Genomic DNA, 18,714 nt, shown 5'->3' with positions numbered 1-18,714 from the left:
GTCAATGGTGGCTGAGCAACTGGCTCGTCACAATATGCCAGTCACTACTCTTGATGAACTGTGGTATCGTGTTGAAGCTGCATGGGCAGCTGTACCTGTACACGCCATCCGAGCTCTGTTTGAGTCAATGCCCAGGCGTATCAAGGCCGTTATTACGGCCAGAGGTGGTTGTTCTGCATACTGATTTCTCAGGATCTATGCACCTAAATTGCATGAAAATGTAATCACATGTCAGTTCTAGTATAATATATTTTTCCAATGAATACCCGTTTATCATCTGCATTTCTTCTTGGTGTAGCAATTTTAATGGCCAGTAGTGTATTAGCACTGAAGCATTGCACCAAGATGGGGCCCATACTTCATTTCATTTCATTCTGCTTTGATAATAATTATTGAATAATTGATTTCATGAACTAATGTGAGCTTTAATTACTCAAATTCAGATACAACGATGTGGTAGGAAGCCTGTATTGAATATTTTATTTGCATACTATTTATTTTATGAGCTTATGTGGGCTTGATTTATGCACCAGGGGACGGTATATGCACAAATTGAGTACCAATGTGGCCCACTTTGAGGTGTATTTGTGATGGAAAGAGTTATGTGACTGTCAGAAAGCATCTAGACATGTTGGAAGAGTAATACTGTCACTGGTTCTGTAGCTTACGGTGCAGATTTCCTGCGAGAACACACCTGCCCTCCAAGTATGAGACCATCTGTTTTACCTGGTTGGGGGAAGATGTGAAGTAGTAGTGTGAAGCATTCTTAGATCTTACAAACGTTCTTCTTTGAGTTAGACAGAGGAATGTGAGGCAAGATGCAGGAATTCACTTTATTAAGCTCTCTTGGTATTTATAGAAAGAGATCCATTCAAAATAATAGTTGCTCCTTTCTGAACCAAGGCTATAAGTAAGTGCACCTTCTGATTTCCAGGGAGAGGCGTAGTGACTGGGAACTTGGCAGAGGCCAATGTGTGTACTCAATAAAAGTGATGATGTAGCTGAAATAGGTAGTGTGGAGTTAATCAAAACAAAAGTTACAGAGAAGCTACCACACTATTCTGTGCTTTACATGTTGTATTACACTGAGGGCACCTTAAGCATAGGTGTTTCAACCCAGTAGCAACTGTAACATTGTCCCTTGGTGATAGTGATGGGAAAACAGCTTTGTAACTGGTGTCATGTTTCACAAGTTTCCAAAACACAAACCATTTGTGTTTGCCTGTTCCTGACAATAGTATTACAAGCACAGAGGGCCACTGGGTCATGAAAAACAAAGTTCTGTTCTAAAGTGCTAAAGTGGAATTTTGTGAGCCATGAAGCAACATGGAAAACCCTGTGGCAAGACTATGATTTGGCTCTCTCTGCTTTGTAATTGTACTTGAGGAACTGCTTTGTTCTTTGTATTGTTTTAGGATGGCACAGTGCTTCCAAGTGAAAGGTTTCCTGTTGAAAGAAAATTTTTTCAAATTGTCCCAATGATAAAAACCTTTCCACAAAAAAGCAAGCATTTTTCCTTCTTTAACTTTGTTATGGAGAGAGTGCATTTTACACTCTTGCTTTTTGTAAATGACAAACAGTTAGGTGTTGCAGGACTCCAGCCCTTTAATCAACAGGCTGATACACAATAGGCAAGGTAAGGACATATAAGCATGGCTTGATAAGCGCACTATCTGGGCACTAACAAAACCGTATGGTTAGGTGCTTTGATCACTCAGCCTACCTCACAGGATGAAGTACACTGTGGTGTAATTTAATATCTCAGCAAGCAAACACTAATTCATTGTTTTCATATTTTATGCTTTCTATGAATAAATGTTTCCACACCACATGGATGTGGAATTTTGTGTCACAAACATACAAGTCATATGAGTGAGTAATTGACTGGCCCATTACTGGTGAACTGGAGATCTATTCTGGTGTGGTTAGAAAAACTATATTGAGCACTTTTAGCTATTTTTGGGAAATATAGCAAAGCAGCCACTAGGGGCTTTTGATGAGAATAAGCAAACAGGCAGCCAGCTGTGTCACAAAAAGCTATCTCTTCCTTGTCCAACAGGCAGGGCTTGCAACAAAACATACTGTCTCTGGGGAAACATTCACTCTCACATTCCTGAGTTACTGATTGTCACAGATTTTTCAGGAGTGGCATCACAGAGGAACTCCAGGGGGTCTTATAGGCCTTCGTAACTGTAGGAGTGTAACAGCAGCCACTGTGTTGTTACAGGCAGTTTTGCTGGTCATCTCAGTGCAGCATCATTCTCTACATCATTGCAGAACCTCAAAGCTAACTTTTCCACTCCTGCTGTGTTTTGTTGGAAAAGTAGTTCAGTTGCAGTGGCTAACCATGACGCACAGTCCACTGGATTTGGAGTTCCCATCTTCAGAAAATGCAGATGCACAAAGGAAATCACAGCCAGGGTTGACTATACAGAAAGATCTTACAATAAAAGGATGTATTGAAAGTGAGAATGTTGATGATTCTTTTAGATCACAGTTAGATGATACCCATGTTCTCACTGAGAAAGTATAACATAAAAAGACACAGAAGGCAGAATTCAGTGATTGGAAAGCCAAGTTCTTTTTAATGTCAAGCAATTTGCAAACTGAACTTAAGTCTAGTTGAGAATATTTTTGTTATGTGATAACTGATTTGTAAGAGGAACTAAAAGCAAGTGCTGAAAGGTCTTATGAATTAGTTACTAATTTCAAGTGAAGTCTCACAGTCATTTAGAGAATTAACTATGAGCCTAAGTAAGCAATTTTCTGAACATAAAGAGTAGTTGGAAAGCCTGATGTCTGAAAAAGTTATTGCTTTGGATAACAAGCTCTCTTCCGAAATTAACTAACATAGGTGGAGACCATACATATGTAGTACAATCTTTGAACAGGAAAGTATCAAAAGCTTTTGAGCCATTCAGCAACAATTATTGAACTTTCACATCAGATTGTGAATGACACCAACTCAATCATGAATTCTCAATTGCTAGTTTGATCAACAATTTGCATATGTGCTTTTGCATGATCAGAATGAAAAACTTATTAACCATGTTTGGGGATCTCACCATTGATAACACAAATGTGAGATAATAAAACTCTCTGGTCAGTTGTTGAGTTCCTGCACGGAGAGCATCTTTGATGATGCCAGTCTGCTGTATGCTGTTGTAATGAGTACATGTATCTCATGGTATCTCCATATTAATCAATAAAGTGTGCATGAGTTCCATTAATCTGTTCTCTGCATTTCACTAGCTTTCCGATCAGGAATTCCCACAATGAACAACAGCACCTACAAATTAATCCGTGTACTTTGCCTGACAGCCTTTACTATAACAATGAAGCTGTGGCACAACTGCCACTCCTGTGAACAACAGGTACAAGAAAGTGCCTATCATAGGCTGTTTAATGTTTTCCACTACCTGGATAAGTCTACATTGTATGTGAAACATGAAAGTGACACCCTACCATGTCATATGGTGGATTACACCAATGACAAATATGTACACCAACAATGTGTAACCCCTAATGACCTCTGCTGTGGCCTTCTCCACCAGACATCACGGTGCCTAGAGTATCAGCAACCTAACTGACAGCCTGCAGCCGCAGGTTGCCCGCTTCACAGGCACACCGAAGCACTACACAACCGACAGGCAATATTGATGAATGGCCACAACAACAACAACAACAACAACACAGCAAAGACACCAGCGGCCACCAGGGGCCACTACCAGCCCACATAAACATAAGGAAGAGGTCTCTGCAGATCCCGGAACTATTTTCACACGTCAAACCACGTGATGGAAAATAGTTCCGAGGTATTCATTCGCCAAAGCACTATAAAGGCCGGTGCTCGGCCGCACATCGGCAGTTCATCGACTGCCAGCAGATGTGGATAGCTGCCGCCCCGGCAGCCTGGCTTGGATCTTCTCGCTGATCTCTGGATTAGGCTTGGTATATCGGAGAAGTCTCTGGCAGAGACTAGTAGGAAATTATTTCAGTTGTTTTATATATTATTCTTGTATGTAGTTGTGATTCGAAGATGGATCACTGTTTTGTGTTGGTGTTATACTTGGAGAATTTGTTTTGGTTATTTGAACAGTCCAATAAATTGTTTTTGGACTTTGATCATTAGTTTCTTCTGCTTACACAGACATAGCAACCTCCTTATTGAATTTGGTGATGAGTTCACTGCTTTTTCGCACCTACAAGACAGGAAGCTCCTTTTCCATGACTCCCCCCCCCCCCCTCCCCAACTCTCCCCTGCCCACCACCCAACCTGCAGCACTTCACTGTCCACCATCCCCACCATATTATCCCTCTCCACCCCCTCCACCACAGTCTCCTCCTTTCCCCCATCCAGTCACCACTCCATCATTCACTGGTGCTGCTGCTTGCTGTGTGGTTTCAGTTACCTGAGACTGCAATCATGTGTGTGAGTTGCATTTGTGTGAGCGTGTGTGTGTGTGTGTGTGTGTGTGTGTGTGTGTGTGTCTATTGTTGACAAAGGCCATTGGCCAAAAGCTTTAAGTGTGAAAATCTTTTTGTAATTCGGGAGCAAAATTTACCAGAATGTGGATTGTGATGAATATATCACTGGTGTATGCCTTGACTTGTCAAAAGCATTTGATATTATAGATCATGAAGCACTCCTACAGAAATTAAATGAACTAGGCATTAGAGGCATACCTAATGACCTTTGCAGATGGAAACAAAAAGTGGAAATACAACACACTGATTGCAATAAAGTCACAAACCATTACTCAGACTGCGACATTCACCTGCTTTATTTCTTCGTTAATAGTCCTTGGTATCGATGTACTGCACCACTACGCTGGCAGAAAAATGGGGGGGGGGGGGGGGAGGGAGGGAGGAAGATGGAAGTTCAACACGGACTACTGTAAATGATGTATCCAACAGTTGCACAATTGCGTTTCACAGGTCTTTACTTTCACATTTATATAGCCAGTTCACTATCGGGCAATGTTGATAAGCTTCATTAATACACTCCTGGAAATGGAAAAAAGAACACATTGACACCGGTGTGTCAGACCCACCATACTTGCTCCGGACACTGCGAGAGGGCTGTACAAGCAATGATCACACGCACGGCACAGCGGACACACCAGGAACCGCGGTGTTGGCCGTCGAATGGCGCTAGCTGCACAGCATTTGTGCACCGCCGCCGTCAGTGTCAGCCAGTTTGCCGTGGCATACGGAGCTCCATCGTAGTCTTTAACACTGGTAGCATGCCGCGACAGCGTGGACGTGAACCGTATGTGCAGTTGACGGACTTTGAGCGAGGGCTTATAGTGGGCATGCGGGAGGCCGGGTGGACGTACCGCCGAATTGCTCAACACGTGGGGCGTGAGGTCTCCACAGTACATCGATGTTGTCGCCAGTGGTCGGCGGAAGGTGCACGTGCCCGTCGACCTGGGACCGGACCGCAGCGATGCACGGATGCACGCCAAGACCGTAGGATCCTACGCAGTGCCATAGGGGACCGCACCGCCACTTCCCAGCAAATTAGGGACACTGTTGCTCCTGGGGTATTGGCGAGGACCGTTCGCAACCGTCTCCATGAAGCTGGGCTACGGTCCCGCACACCGTTAGGCCGTCTTCCGCTCATGCCCCAACATCGTGCAGCCCGCCTCCAGTGGTGTCGCCACAGGCGTGAATGGAGGGACGAATGGAGACGTGTCATCTTCAGCGATGAGAGTCGCTTCTGCCTTGGTGCCAATGATGGTCGTATGTGTGTTTGGCGCTGTGCAGGTGAGCGCCACAATCAGGACTGCATACGACCGAGGCACACAGGGCCAACACCCGGCATCATGGTGTGGGGAGCGATCTCCTACACTGGCCGTACACCACTGGTGATCGTCGAGGGGACACTGAATAGTGCACGGTACATCCAAACCGTCATCGAACCCATCGTTCTACCATTCCTAGACCGGCAAGGGAACTTGCTGTTCCAACAGGACAATGCACGTCCGCATGTATCCCGTGCCACCCAACGTGCTCTAGAAGGTGTAAGTCAACTACCCTGGCCAGCAAGATCTCCGGATCTGTCCCCCATTGAGCATGTTTGGGACTGGATGAAGCGTCGTCTCACGCGGTCTGCACGTCGAGCACGAACGCTGGTCCAACGGAGGCGCCAGGTGGAAATGGCATGGCAAGCCGTTCCACAGGACTACATCCAGCATCTCTACGATCGTCTCCATGGGAGAATAGCAGCCTGCATTGCTGCGAAAGGTGGATATACACTGTACTAGTGCCGACATTGTGCATGCTCTGTTGCCTGTGTCTATGTGCCTGTGGTTCTGTCAGTGTGATCATGTGATGTATCTGACCCCAGGAATGTGTCAATAAAGTTTCCCCTTCCTGGGACAATGAATTCACGGTGTTCTTATTTCAATTTCCAGGAGTGTAAGTTGGAGGCAACATCAGCATACCACTACAATAGTTTGCTGTTGAACATCTATGAGCAATAAAAACCTAACCACACAGTTCACAGTTATTACAGAATAATACGGTATGTGTGACAGTATTTTCAAATAAATTAAACAGACACTGTCATTAATAATAGTTCTAACACACGGCCTATTTGAGTTACATTTATTCCACTTTTAAGTTGATGCATTGCGGTTAATGTAACCAAGACATATTTCACGTCTGAAAATCTGCCGTGACTGACTGACTGACTGACTGACTTAGTACCAAAAATCGGTCCTTTATACATCCTCACAATAATAGCACTGAAACTATACATTGTTCAATTTTTAAGTTACAGAAATTGCAATTAAAACATAACTCATTCAACTAACTGAATACATTGAGAAATTCCTTCTTTTTAACAGTTCCTTCTACTACAACAGAGGTTAGGCTGCTGAATTATTTGTTTAAATAATGAAATTAACAGATATAGTTACACAGACAATACTTTTGACAAACCTGGTAATTATTTTGGAATTAATTAAGCGCTGGCTTTGCTAACATGCTTTCGAATAGAGCCAAATAAATACTTTCAGAATCCTAGTAGTTCTTCTTCCAAATGTTTATAATTAGTACAGAATGTATATTTGTTTATGAGTCAACAATAGGATCTAAGTCAAGAAACAATTACTGATTTCACCCTATAATGATCTGTAGCGAAAGATATTAACTAGAAGTGTTCAAAATAAATTAGTAGTTTAACTACATACACAAAACTAAGCACAAAATTAGATCTAGTTCTATATTCCTTAAAACTGAGTGCCAACCCTTCTCTTTTATGGAAATGCAGATTATACTCATGCATGTTAATGGTAATTAGGTAAAAATGAAAGTAAAATTCTTCTGCCAGAAGAAGGGCCACTGGCTCCAAAAGATTGCAAACATTAAATCTTTTTGTGTGTGTTCTCCTGCCGCGACTTGGAAAGCTGTAGATAGAGTTGACCTGACAAAGTTTCTTGGGCTCTGGATCCAGGATAACGTCATGTGGGGAACTCATATTGACAATCTCAGCAAAAATTTGAACTCACTCTGCTATGTGATGAGGATCCGAAAGCTGCTGTAGCAAAACTGCCTAAAAAGTGTGTACTATGAAAGTGTGCAATGAATCCTGAAGTATGGATTCATTTTCTGGAGAGCTTCTCCAAACGCCTTAAAGCTATTTAGAATCCAAAAAAGAATCATAAGAATCATTGAAGGTGCCAAACACAGAAAATCTCGCAAGCCACTCTTCAGAAACCTGCAAATCCTCCCACTTCTATGGCTTCATACACAGTATACGAAACCATAGCATTCACGCAGCAGTAAGCGACTGAAAAGCCTGCACTCTTCCTCAAAAATGAAGATGTAGACACTCACAACACAAGGCAAAAAATGGAACTCCGTATGCACCATACAAAAACAAAGCTCTGCCAAAATGGAGTTCTACACCTTGAAAAAAGTTTCACACAATCAATAAACAGCATAGCAGGGTTCAGGTGTATGTAATTGATCACTGCTTCTACAGTCTGAAAGAGTTTTTTGATAAATAATAATGTGCCAGTATGAATAATAAGGTACCAGTCTTATCCAATAAAACCAAAGTAACATTGTAACCACTTAACAAATACAAATACTGTACCAATAATAAGTATTGTTATTGTAAGAGATTAATGATGTTAAAATGATAGAAATAATATTGTGTTAAATGATATCCATCATCTTATGTACATTCTATATACCAACAAGGTCTCATGGACAAATAAATAAATAAATAATATCATAGATTATTTGGAGGATAAGGGAAATGTACCATGGAAGTGTGAGCTGTGTGAAAGTGGGAGGAGAGAGATCAGCTTGGATTGAACAGAAGAATGGCTTGAGGCAGGGAAGTGCACTTTCACTATTACTCTTCACTGTAGTGATGGATGATATAATGAGTACAGTGGCACAAGTAATTGGTGAAAGGAAGATGAAAGCTATGGTGTTTGCAGATGATCTGATGATTGGGGGAATAAGGAGGAGGAAGTACAAGAGCAGTTGGACGATGGGAACAAACAGTATAAGAATATGGGATGAAATTTGTTATAAGTAAGAGTGAGGTGATTATCACAACAAGAAAGAAGGAGAGAAGAACAACTGGAATAACAATTGGTGGGGAACGACTGAGGAGAATGGTGAGTTTCAAGTAACTAGGAAGCCTGATACAGGAAGATGGAAAAAATGACAGAGAAATAAACAAGTGGGGGAGAAAAGCAAAAGCATTTTGGAAGAGTGTCAGAAACCTGATATGGAACAAGGATGTACCCCAAATCATTAAAAAGGTTATATACCAGTAATACTATGCCCCAATCCTGACATATGCATCAGAAACCTGGGTTACGAAAGGAAGAGAGAAAAGCAAAGTACAAGCTAGTGAGATGGTATTCTTGAGAAACAGTATTGGAGGGACAAAGATAGACAGGTTAAGAAATGAGAGGAGCAGAGAGATAATGAAGGTGGAACCATTACAGGAGGAGATAGAGAAACTGAGGATACAAGAGAAGAAATTGAAAGGAAAGAGACCAAGAGACAGATGGCTGAAAGAAGTAGAGGAATGTGTACAGATGAAAGGAGAAGACTGGACCAAGGTTAAGACAGAGAGATGGTGGCAAGACAGAAGACGATGGAGAGGCCTATGTTCCACACAGACCTGGCCAGAGGCTGGAAACTGTCCAAGATGATGATGATGGTCAGAGACTAAAGTGGCTCTGTGGCAAAGGAGGCTGCTCGTATTTTAGCCCATGAGTAGGGTGGAAAGCTTTTTCTAAAATAAAAAAATAAAATAAAGAAAAGGCAAGTGGTTAAGTGCCAGTGCATGAGTCCAATGCTCTCAGATTTGATCCCTAATCAGCTCTTGCATTTTTATCTGTCACTTTTATCTTCTTTCATCTATAACAAAGCTTGTTAATGTGAAAAATGCAGAGTTGCAGTATGATTTGGAATCCTGTAGGTTATCCTATAACAGATGGGATAAGTAAGTTCAGAAGTTGGAGGAAGGGGATGGAATACCACCTCTAAAAAGGCCATCCCTAAATCACTATGGTGTTCAAACCAACCTTTGGGTTAGTGGCAACTTTGCCTTATCAGAGACTATAAGGTACAGATAAAATTCATTCCTCAGAGAGAGACAAAGCCTAGTGGAACACAGCAAACTTACCGTTTCTCTAGCATAGGGTTTCCCAATCTGTGTTCTACGGAAAAAGAATAAGTGCTGCAAGGAAAGCTATTAGTAACATGATGCTTTTCTTTGATATTTTTCCGATACTAATTATTTTTTAAAAATTTTATTATGGGTTATTTGTTATTAGTTATGATTTAAAACTGAATTATTCACTGAGTAAGATTAGTCTTTCTAATTTTTTAAAATTTCACAAACCTTAAAAGTAAACAAAGTGTTCCATTAAAGTACCAGGATTCTAAAACTATTCCATCAGAGAAAAAATTTGGGAATCCCTGATCTATGGAGTGTCAGCATTGTGCCATGCTTTCCACACAGACTGGTGGTAAGCAGAGAACCTTACACGAATTAGTACTATTTTGTAATGTGATTTATATTTACCCAGACACTGACGTACACCTCGTTGGTGTATGGTTTGGTGTATGGTATAAATGTACCAATGTGTGAACTGTGAGTGTATTGTGAGCACAATACAGTGTCACTGCACTGAACATTGTAGCATTATGTGCAATAAACTAAAACATTTACTACAGGAGTAATTAACTTGGCCTAAGAGACTAATGTGGCTCTGTGGCAAAGGAGGCTGCTCGTATTTTAGCCCATGAGTAGGGTGGCAACACGGAACCAACAATTTCTCAACGTAACGCTGTAGAAGATAGCAATTCTGTGAACTCAGACTGCATATAAATAGTGAGAAACAACTAAGTATGGGCAAGTTTAAGGTCCAAACAATGCAAATGGCTGTTTGTGTGCCAGGCTGAGAGGGGTTCCAGAGGTGCTTCTGGTGCCAAGTTTGTACACACAGTGTATCATAATTTGTAGCAACGATGACCCATTTTCATGCTCACCCCATTTAGATTTATTTTTAAAGGCCTTTCCAAGAACCCAAGGAATGGCAACTAATATATGAGGGAAAGGTAAGCGGGGTGCAAAATGGTATGTCATTTGTGTGGAAAAATGGATCTGAGGGAGGGCATGGGGACCAAATGATGTGTCACTTGTGTAGAAAAATGTTCTCAAATCGGTCCACTGAATGAAGTACTCGAAAGGAAGTGGGGGTCAATGGCCTAGTGTCAAAATTGGTTTTGGTCTGAGTCCAGTTGTATATCAAATGTATAAGTGCACTTACCAGTGAGAGCACGGTCTTTATAGGCGCCCTTGCAAATGCTCTGGTTAGTGTAATACACCCTTAAGGGGTACAATCAGTCAGTGCAACATTTTATCGATCACGGTATTTTTGTATAACTTACCAATTTTGTTTCAAATGTCTGCTGCTCCACCTACTTCCATTACTTTGTGCGTTAAATGCAAGAGATTCTTTTTTTTTTTCTTTTTTTTTACTGGTCTCCCCGTTATCCTGACTGACAGTGTATCTTTCTACTAGAATAAAAATTGGAATTTCACTCTAGAAGGGCACAGTTAGTATACATATTCACTTTTTCCAAATACTCAGTAAATATAGATGTAAAATGTCATTGTGTCTGTTGCGATGTGTAGTTTACCTTGCACCTAGTGTTTCAAGAACTGATAAAAAGTGATGCTAAGTTACCCCAGTTGACTCAGGAAATGTTAGCAACAGCCCCGGACATTTGCACAAGCCCTGCCCATTTACCCCCTCCGCACCTACCCCCCACCACACCAACCAAGAGCGCATCAATATGTGACTCAGGAAACATTAGCGACAGCCCCGTACATTTGCACAAGCCCCGCCCATTTACCCCCTCCGCACCTACCCCTCGCCACACCAACCAAGAGCACATCAATATGATCTTTGGTAGTCCTCGTCGCTGTCGTGTTTTTGTTCGTCTTTTTTTTTTTTTTTTTCTTTACCGCGGTTGTTCATACTAGCAGTGTTGTGCTGTTAGTACTTCTTAGCAGTTTGTGTAATACTGTCAAAATGAAACATAGATATGCACTCTCAATAAAGTTATCATACACAAGGTACCTAATCTTGTCTGTTGTGGCCAACTGCTGTCAAAACAGATATCTAACAGACATCAAAGTACGGTAAGATGTGTTGGAATGACACTGACGAAATTATGTACATATTTTAACAATAGGCAGCTCTAAAGCTCTCAAACACTGAAGAAGAACTCAAAGTAATCTTGTGTCTGCTATAAGCAAGCACTCATAACAGTTCACAAGTAAAAATTCACCCATTACACAGGCAAATATTAATGAAGAATGTCACTGTATAAATATCTGACTGCTTGCATTACGCATTTCTACATTATCCCACTCTTATATTCTTTAGTCTTCATGAGGTAATCAGAAACAAACTAAGACATAGCCTTTGCCTTGTTTATGCACAACATCGATATAATGGACCACATCCTTGGCGATACTACCAATCAATATTTCCCAAAAGAATTTCTTACACTACATGAGGTGACGGAAATTTTTTGCTCACTGCAGTTAACAAATATCACATTTTTTGATATAGTGCAGATGAAAGCTCATGAAATAAAAAAGACAGTGCGGATACCATTTTTATTTTTCTTTCTTATTGATGATTTTTCAACTCGCATATTAATTGACATATTTCTAATTCTTTTCACAATGGTACCGGAAAAACTGTAATTCGTACTAACTACTGATTTCTCCCTTGTTATGACTGGCATATCTGTGATACGAACAACTTTGATGTTGGAACATGCGGCAGACCATGGGCGCAGTTTATGATATGGATTGGTGTGGAGGGGGGTGATTGGGTGGGACTTGTGCAGCGTCTGGGGCTGTCGCTAACATTACGTAGTTGACTCTAACACTATTGTAGAATTTAAAAAACAAGAACCTATTTTGTTTAAAAGACGTGCTGAACCTTCTAAAATATGAGGCAAAAAGTCTAATTCCTGAAAAAAAATATTCTGTGGAATTATTAGATCCGCCTCTAGCGCCTCGGATAACCTGACACAGCCTACCTGCGCCAACTCGATCTACATCTACATCTACATCCATACTCCGCAAGCCACCTGACGGTGTGTGGTGGAGGGTACCCTGAGTACCTCTATTGGTTCTCCCTTCTATTCCAGTCTCGTATTGTTCGTGGAAAGAAGGATTTTCGGTATACTTCTGTGTGGGCTCTAATCTCTTTGATTTTATCCTCATGGTCTCTTCGCGAGATATACGTAGGAGGGAGCAATATACTGCTTGACTCCTCGGTGAAGGTATGTTCTCAAAACTTTAACAAAAGCCCGTACCGAGCTACTGAGCATCTCTCCTGCAGAGTCTTCCACTAGAGTTTATCTATCATCTCTGTAACGCTTTCACGATTACTAAATGATCCTGTAACAAAGCGCGCTGCTCTCTGTTGGATCTTCTCTATCTCTTCTATCAAACCTATCTGGTACGGATCCCATACTGCTGAGCAGTATTCAAGCAGTGGGCGAACAAGTGTACTGTAACCTACTTCCTTTGTTTTCGGATTTCATTTCCTTAGGATTCTTCCAATGAATCTCAGTCTGGCATCTGCTTTAGCGATGATCAGCTTTATATGATCATTCCATTTTAAATCACTCCTAATGCATACTCCCAGATAATTTATGGAATTAACTGCTTCCAAGTTGCTGACCTGCTATATTGTAGCTAAATGATAAAGGATGTATCTTTCTATGTATTCGCAGCACATTACACTTGTCTACATTGAGATTCAATTTCCATTCCCTGCACCATGCGTCAATTCGGTGCAGATCCTCCTGCATTTCAGTACAATTTTCCATTGTTACAACTTCTCGATATACCACAGCATCATCTACAAAAAGCCTCAGTGAACTTCCGATGTCATCCACAAGGTCATTTATGTATATTGTGAATAGCAACAGTCCTATGACACTTCCCTGCGGCACACCTGAAATCACTCTTACTTTGGAAGACTTCTCTCCATTGAGAATGACATGCTGTGTTCTGTTATCTAGGAACTCTTCAATCCAATCACGCAATTGGTCTGATAGTCCATATGCTCTTACTTTGTTCATTACACGACTGTGGGGAACTGTATTGAATACCTTGCGGAAGTCAAGAAACACAGCATCTACCTGTGAACCCGTGTCCATGGCCCTCTGAGTCTCATGGACGAATAGCACGAGCTGGGTTTCACACGACCATCTTTTTCGAAACCCATGCTGATTCCTACAGAGTAGATTTCTAGTCTCCAGAAAAGTCATTATACTCGAACATTATACGTGTTCCAAAATTCTACAACTGATCGACGTTAGAGATATAGGTCTATAGTTCTGCACATCTGTTCGACGTCCCTTCTTGAAAACGGGGATGACCTGTGCCCTTTTCCAATTCTTTGGAACGCTACGCTCTTCTAGAGACCTACGGTACACCGCTGCAAGAAGGGGGGCAAGTTCCTTCGTGTACTTTGTGTAAAATCGAACTGGTATCCCATCAGGTCCAGCGGCCTTTCCTCTTTTGAGCGATTTTAATTGTTTCTCTAACCCTCTGTCATCTATTTCGATATCTGCCATTTTGTCATCTGTGCGACAATCTAGAGAGGGAACTATAGTGCAGTCTTCCTCTGTGAAACTGCTTTGGAAAAAGACATTTAGTATTTCGGCCTTTAGTCTGTCATCCTCTGTTTCAGTACCATTTTGGTCACAGAGTATCTAGACATTTTGTTTTGATCCACCTACCACTTTGACATAAGACCAAAATTTCTTAGGATTTTCTGCCAAGTCAGTACATAGAACTTTACTTTCGAATTCGTTGAACACCTCTCGCATAGCCCTCCTCACACTACATTTCGCTTCACGTAATTTTTGTTTGTCTGCTAGGCTTTGGCTATGTTTATGTTTGCTGTGAAGTTCCCTTTGCTTCTGCAGCAGTTTTCTAACTCGGTTGTTGTACCACGGTGGCTCTTTTCCATCTCTTATGATCTTGCTTGGCACATACTCATCTAACACATATTGTACGATGGTTTTGAACTTTGTCCACTGATCCTCAACACTATCTGTCCTGGAGACAAATCTTTTGTGTTGAGCCGTCAGGTACTCTGTAATCTGCTTTTTGTCACTTTTGTTAAACAGAAAAATCTTCCTATCTTTTCTAATATTTCTATTTACGGCTGAAATCATCGATGCAGTAACCGCTTTATGATCGCTGATTCCCTGTTCTGCGTTAACTGTTTCAAATAGTTCGGGTCACCAGAAGGTCTAATATGTTATCGCCACGAGTCGGTTCTCTGTTTAACTGCTCAAGGTAGTTTTCAGATAAAGCACCCCTTTAATGTTAGGGTATACTTCAAGGCATTTCAGAATAACAATAGATTAGCTTGGCGTCAGTTCATGTACGGAAAAGGAAATTCTTTCGCAGCGAATATTGATTTTTGTGTGCGGCATTTACTTTTGATAATTTATTTGTGATGTAGTACACAGCTGTGAAGTGGTTAAGAGAACATATGGGCAAAGAAGGAATGGAAACATTGTAGCAAACGTGGCATTGAAGCAGTATGTCTTTCAACTTTCAAAGCTTCCAGAGAACTGATATGAGGCTGAGAGCAGTTCAGGAGTCAGTGCCTCTGTCAAGAAACTGCAAGACAATGACCAGGATTTTTATGTGAATTACTGTTGGGCTATAGGTTTATAAATTTTGTTGCCATTTTCTGGGGTAAAGTCAGGCACCTAGGCGCAAAAATATGAAGAATAATCGATGTAGTCGCAAAGAGATTCCACCCAGTGAATGATATTGTGGTCACAACCGAAGCAGCAGAATGGGGAATGAAGGTTAAGCCTAGTTTACACGACAACATTGGGTCGCACCACTCGTTGCGTGGAATGAGTTGCACGTAAGTGGTTTCATTGACTGTAGACACAGCGACACCAGTATACACTTCAGTTTTGTTGTTTTGTGGGTCCCTGAGCCGTGTCTGAAATGCAAGTTTTGGCAGCTGCACGTCGCACGGGTTGTGGTGTAGTTAAAGCTTGTTGCGTGGAATCGTTACATAAAAAAAAAAGAATAAGAAATGTGTTTCAATTCGTGACTGGATGAAGAAAAGACGTCAGCTCGGTTGCTCAGCATCCTTGCTGAAATAATTTATAACACAATATCCAAGAAATTCTTTTAATTATCTTAGAATGTCACCAGAACTGTTCACGTTTTTTCTAAATAGAGTTAATTATGCGATAAGGAATAAAGATATTGTAGTGCATGAAGCACTGCCACTAGAACTTAAATTACATATATGCAGGGTGTTACAAAAAGGTACTGCCAAACTTTCAGGAAACATTCCTCACACACAAATAAAGAAAAGATGTTATATGGACATGTGTCCGGAAACGCTTAATTTCCATGTTAGAGCTCATTTTAGTTTCGTCAGTATGTACTGTACTTCCTCGATTCACCACCAGTTGGCCCAATTGAAGGAAGGTAATGTTGACTTCGGTGCTTGTGTTGACATGCGACTCATTGCTCTATAGTACTAGCATCAAGCACATCAGTACGTAGCATCAACACGTTAGTGTTCATCACGAACGTGGTTTTGCAGTCAGTGCAATGTTTACAAATGCGGAGTTGGCAGATGCCCATCTGATGTATGGATTAGCATGGGGCAATAGCCGTGTGTCCCGACACCTGACAGGAAGACGTTTGAAGCAATTGATCGGTGTCTTAGGGAGCACGGAACATTCCAGCCTATGACTCACGACTGGGGAAGACCTAGAAAGATGAGGACACCTGCAATGGACGAGGCAATTCTTCGTGCAGTTGACGATAACCCTAATGTCTGTGTCAGAGACGTTGCTGCTGTACAAGGTAAAATTGACCACGTCACTGTATGGAGAGTGCTACGGGAGAACCAGTTGTTTCCGTACCATGTACAGCATGTGCAAGCACTATGAGCAGCTGATTGGCCTCCACGGGTACACTTCTGCGAATGGTTCATCCAACAATGTGTCAGTCCTCATTTCAGTGCAAATGTTCTCTTTATGGATGAGGCTTCATTCCAACATGATCAAATTGTAAATTTTCACAATCAACATGTGTGGGCTGACGAGAATCCGCACGCAATTGTGCAATCACGTCATCAACACAGACAGGCATTGTTGGTGATGTCTTGATTGGGCCCCATGTTCTTCATCCTATGCTCAATGGAGCACGTTATCATGATTTCATATGTGATACTCTACCTGTGCTGCTAGAACATGCGCCTTTACAAGTACGACACAACATGTGGTTCATGCACGATGGAGCTCCTGCACATTTCAGTCGAAGTGTTCGTACGATTCTCAACAACAGATTTGGTGACCGATGGATTGGTAGAGGCGGACCAATTCCATGGCCTCCATGCTCTCCTGACCTCAACCCTCTTGACTTTCATTTATGGGGGCATTTGAAAGCTCTTGTCTACACAATGCCGGTACCAAATGTAGAGACTCTTTGTGCTCGTATTGTGGACGGCTGTGATACAATACGACATTCTCCAGGGCTGCATCAGCGCATCAGGGAGGGTGGATGCATGTATCCTCGCTAACGGAGGACATTTTGAACATTTCCTGTAACAAAGTGTTTGAAGTCATGCTGGTACATTCTGTTGCTGTGTGTTTCCATTCCATGATTAATGTGATTTGAAGAGAACTAATAAAATGAGCTCTAAAATGGAAAGTAAGCGTTTCCAGACACATGTCCACATAACATATTTTCTTTCTTTGTGTGTGAGGAATGTTTCCTGAAAGTTTGGCTGTACCTTTTTGTAACACCCTGTATATATTGCGTGCATTACAATCGAGAACACTCGGCATGGTATAAGGTACATTTTACTTGGTGATGACATTATTTCATTAACACCAATAATTACTTACATTAACAGTAATAATTATTAATATTAGCAACAACAATTATTCGAAGCAGGCCGCATTAAGAAGAGAATGGTTTGCAAACTACTCTCTTGAAGATATATCTGTATAGTGACAATATTTCAAAATTCTAACATACATGAATGGGGAGCACTGCAGCGACGTTTCAAATAGATGAATATTGAATAAAGAACGCAGCTTGTTGAATTTGTATAGTCTTCTGTCCTGTCAACAATATTCCTTAACAAAGAGTTAGACAACTCGAATGATGGAATTTTAGTCTTGCAGACGAGAGCATTCCACAGCTAGAATTACACTTGCTTGTATTTTTCTTAATTCAGTTGTATATGTGCTCCTAACTCAATGAATTTTGCCCTGCAGCTCAGGTATTGCCAAACCATCTATGTAATGATTGCACATGAAGGTCTCAGTGGCAGCAATATGTTGCTTATTTTTGTAATCAGCATCACTGAAATCCCACAAACACCTATCCAAAGCATAGATATCCAAGAAGCGAACATTATTCTCCATTCCCTACTTCATATTTCAGTTTGTCTACACCCTATGAACACACATAACCTCAAAACTCATGCAACTAGTGTCACCAAAGTTGGAACACGCCGAAAGTCTTTGAGACGTGTATAGCACTTGAGACGCGACGCGACACTACAGCGCGACGCACACGTTCCGCACATGTCGCATGGGTCCAACGCATATTGAGATGCTTACACGTATTAGCACGCGCCGGTTGATGACGCTCTGCGCTGACAGAAACGAAGCGCGCGCACACTTTAATCCTTCTCAAACGATTTTACAGAAACTATTCAGGAAAAATATTTCATTTTTATCTTGCTTGTAGCGTTATATGTCAGCTTTATGGCGAAGTGCCCATCATCTCGCTAATGGTCATACTTATTGTGGTATACACATTTTAGTAAGACGCTACGCAAAATTCGAAAATTTTGCAATGAAAAATCGTGGTCACCATGATTTTGCGTTTGGTGCGTATTACACCATATGTTGCTGCATATGAAATTTAGCTAACATGTTGAATTTTTGTTTGGACTTGGGAGGATGTCTTTATCTGCCTCCGATCTCCAGCAAGTGGATCCTATGTAGCGCGCTCACTTCCGATCTCACGCCCACGAGAATGAAATACTCGCAACATCTCTCATATCTACTAAACAACGTTTGGCGAATGATAGCACACAAGGAGGAGAGTAATTTGTCAATTCG

The 18,714-nt window shown here is 41.4% G+C and overlaps 1 protein-coding gene across 1 annotated transcript in view; it reads left to right on the top strand.

The window, feature by feature from the left end:
• Positions 1–2,347: 2,347 nt before the first annotated feature.
• Positions 2,348–18,714, top strand: part of LOC126252619 (paraneoplastic antigen Ma6E-like) — a 36,308-nt gene continuing 19,941 nt past the window's right edge. The window contains exon 1 of the mRNA XM_049953520.1: positions 2,348–2,465. Coding sequence (XP_049809477.1) covers positions 2,348–2,465 — 118 coding nt within the window. The remainder of the gene's footprint in view (positions 2,466–18,714) is intronic.

This window comes from Schistocerca nitens, chromosome 4, assembly GCF_023898315.1.
Source record: "Schistocerca nitens isolate TAMUIC-IGC-003100 chromosome 4, iqSchNite1.1, whole genome shotgun sequence".
Lineage (NCBI taxonomy): Eukaryota > Metazoa > Arthropoda > Insecta > Orthoptera > Acrididae > Schistocerca > Schistocerca nitens.
This window is presented reverse-complemented; position numbering and strand designations above follow the sequence as displayed.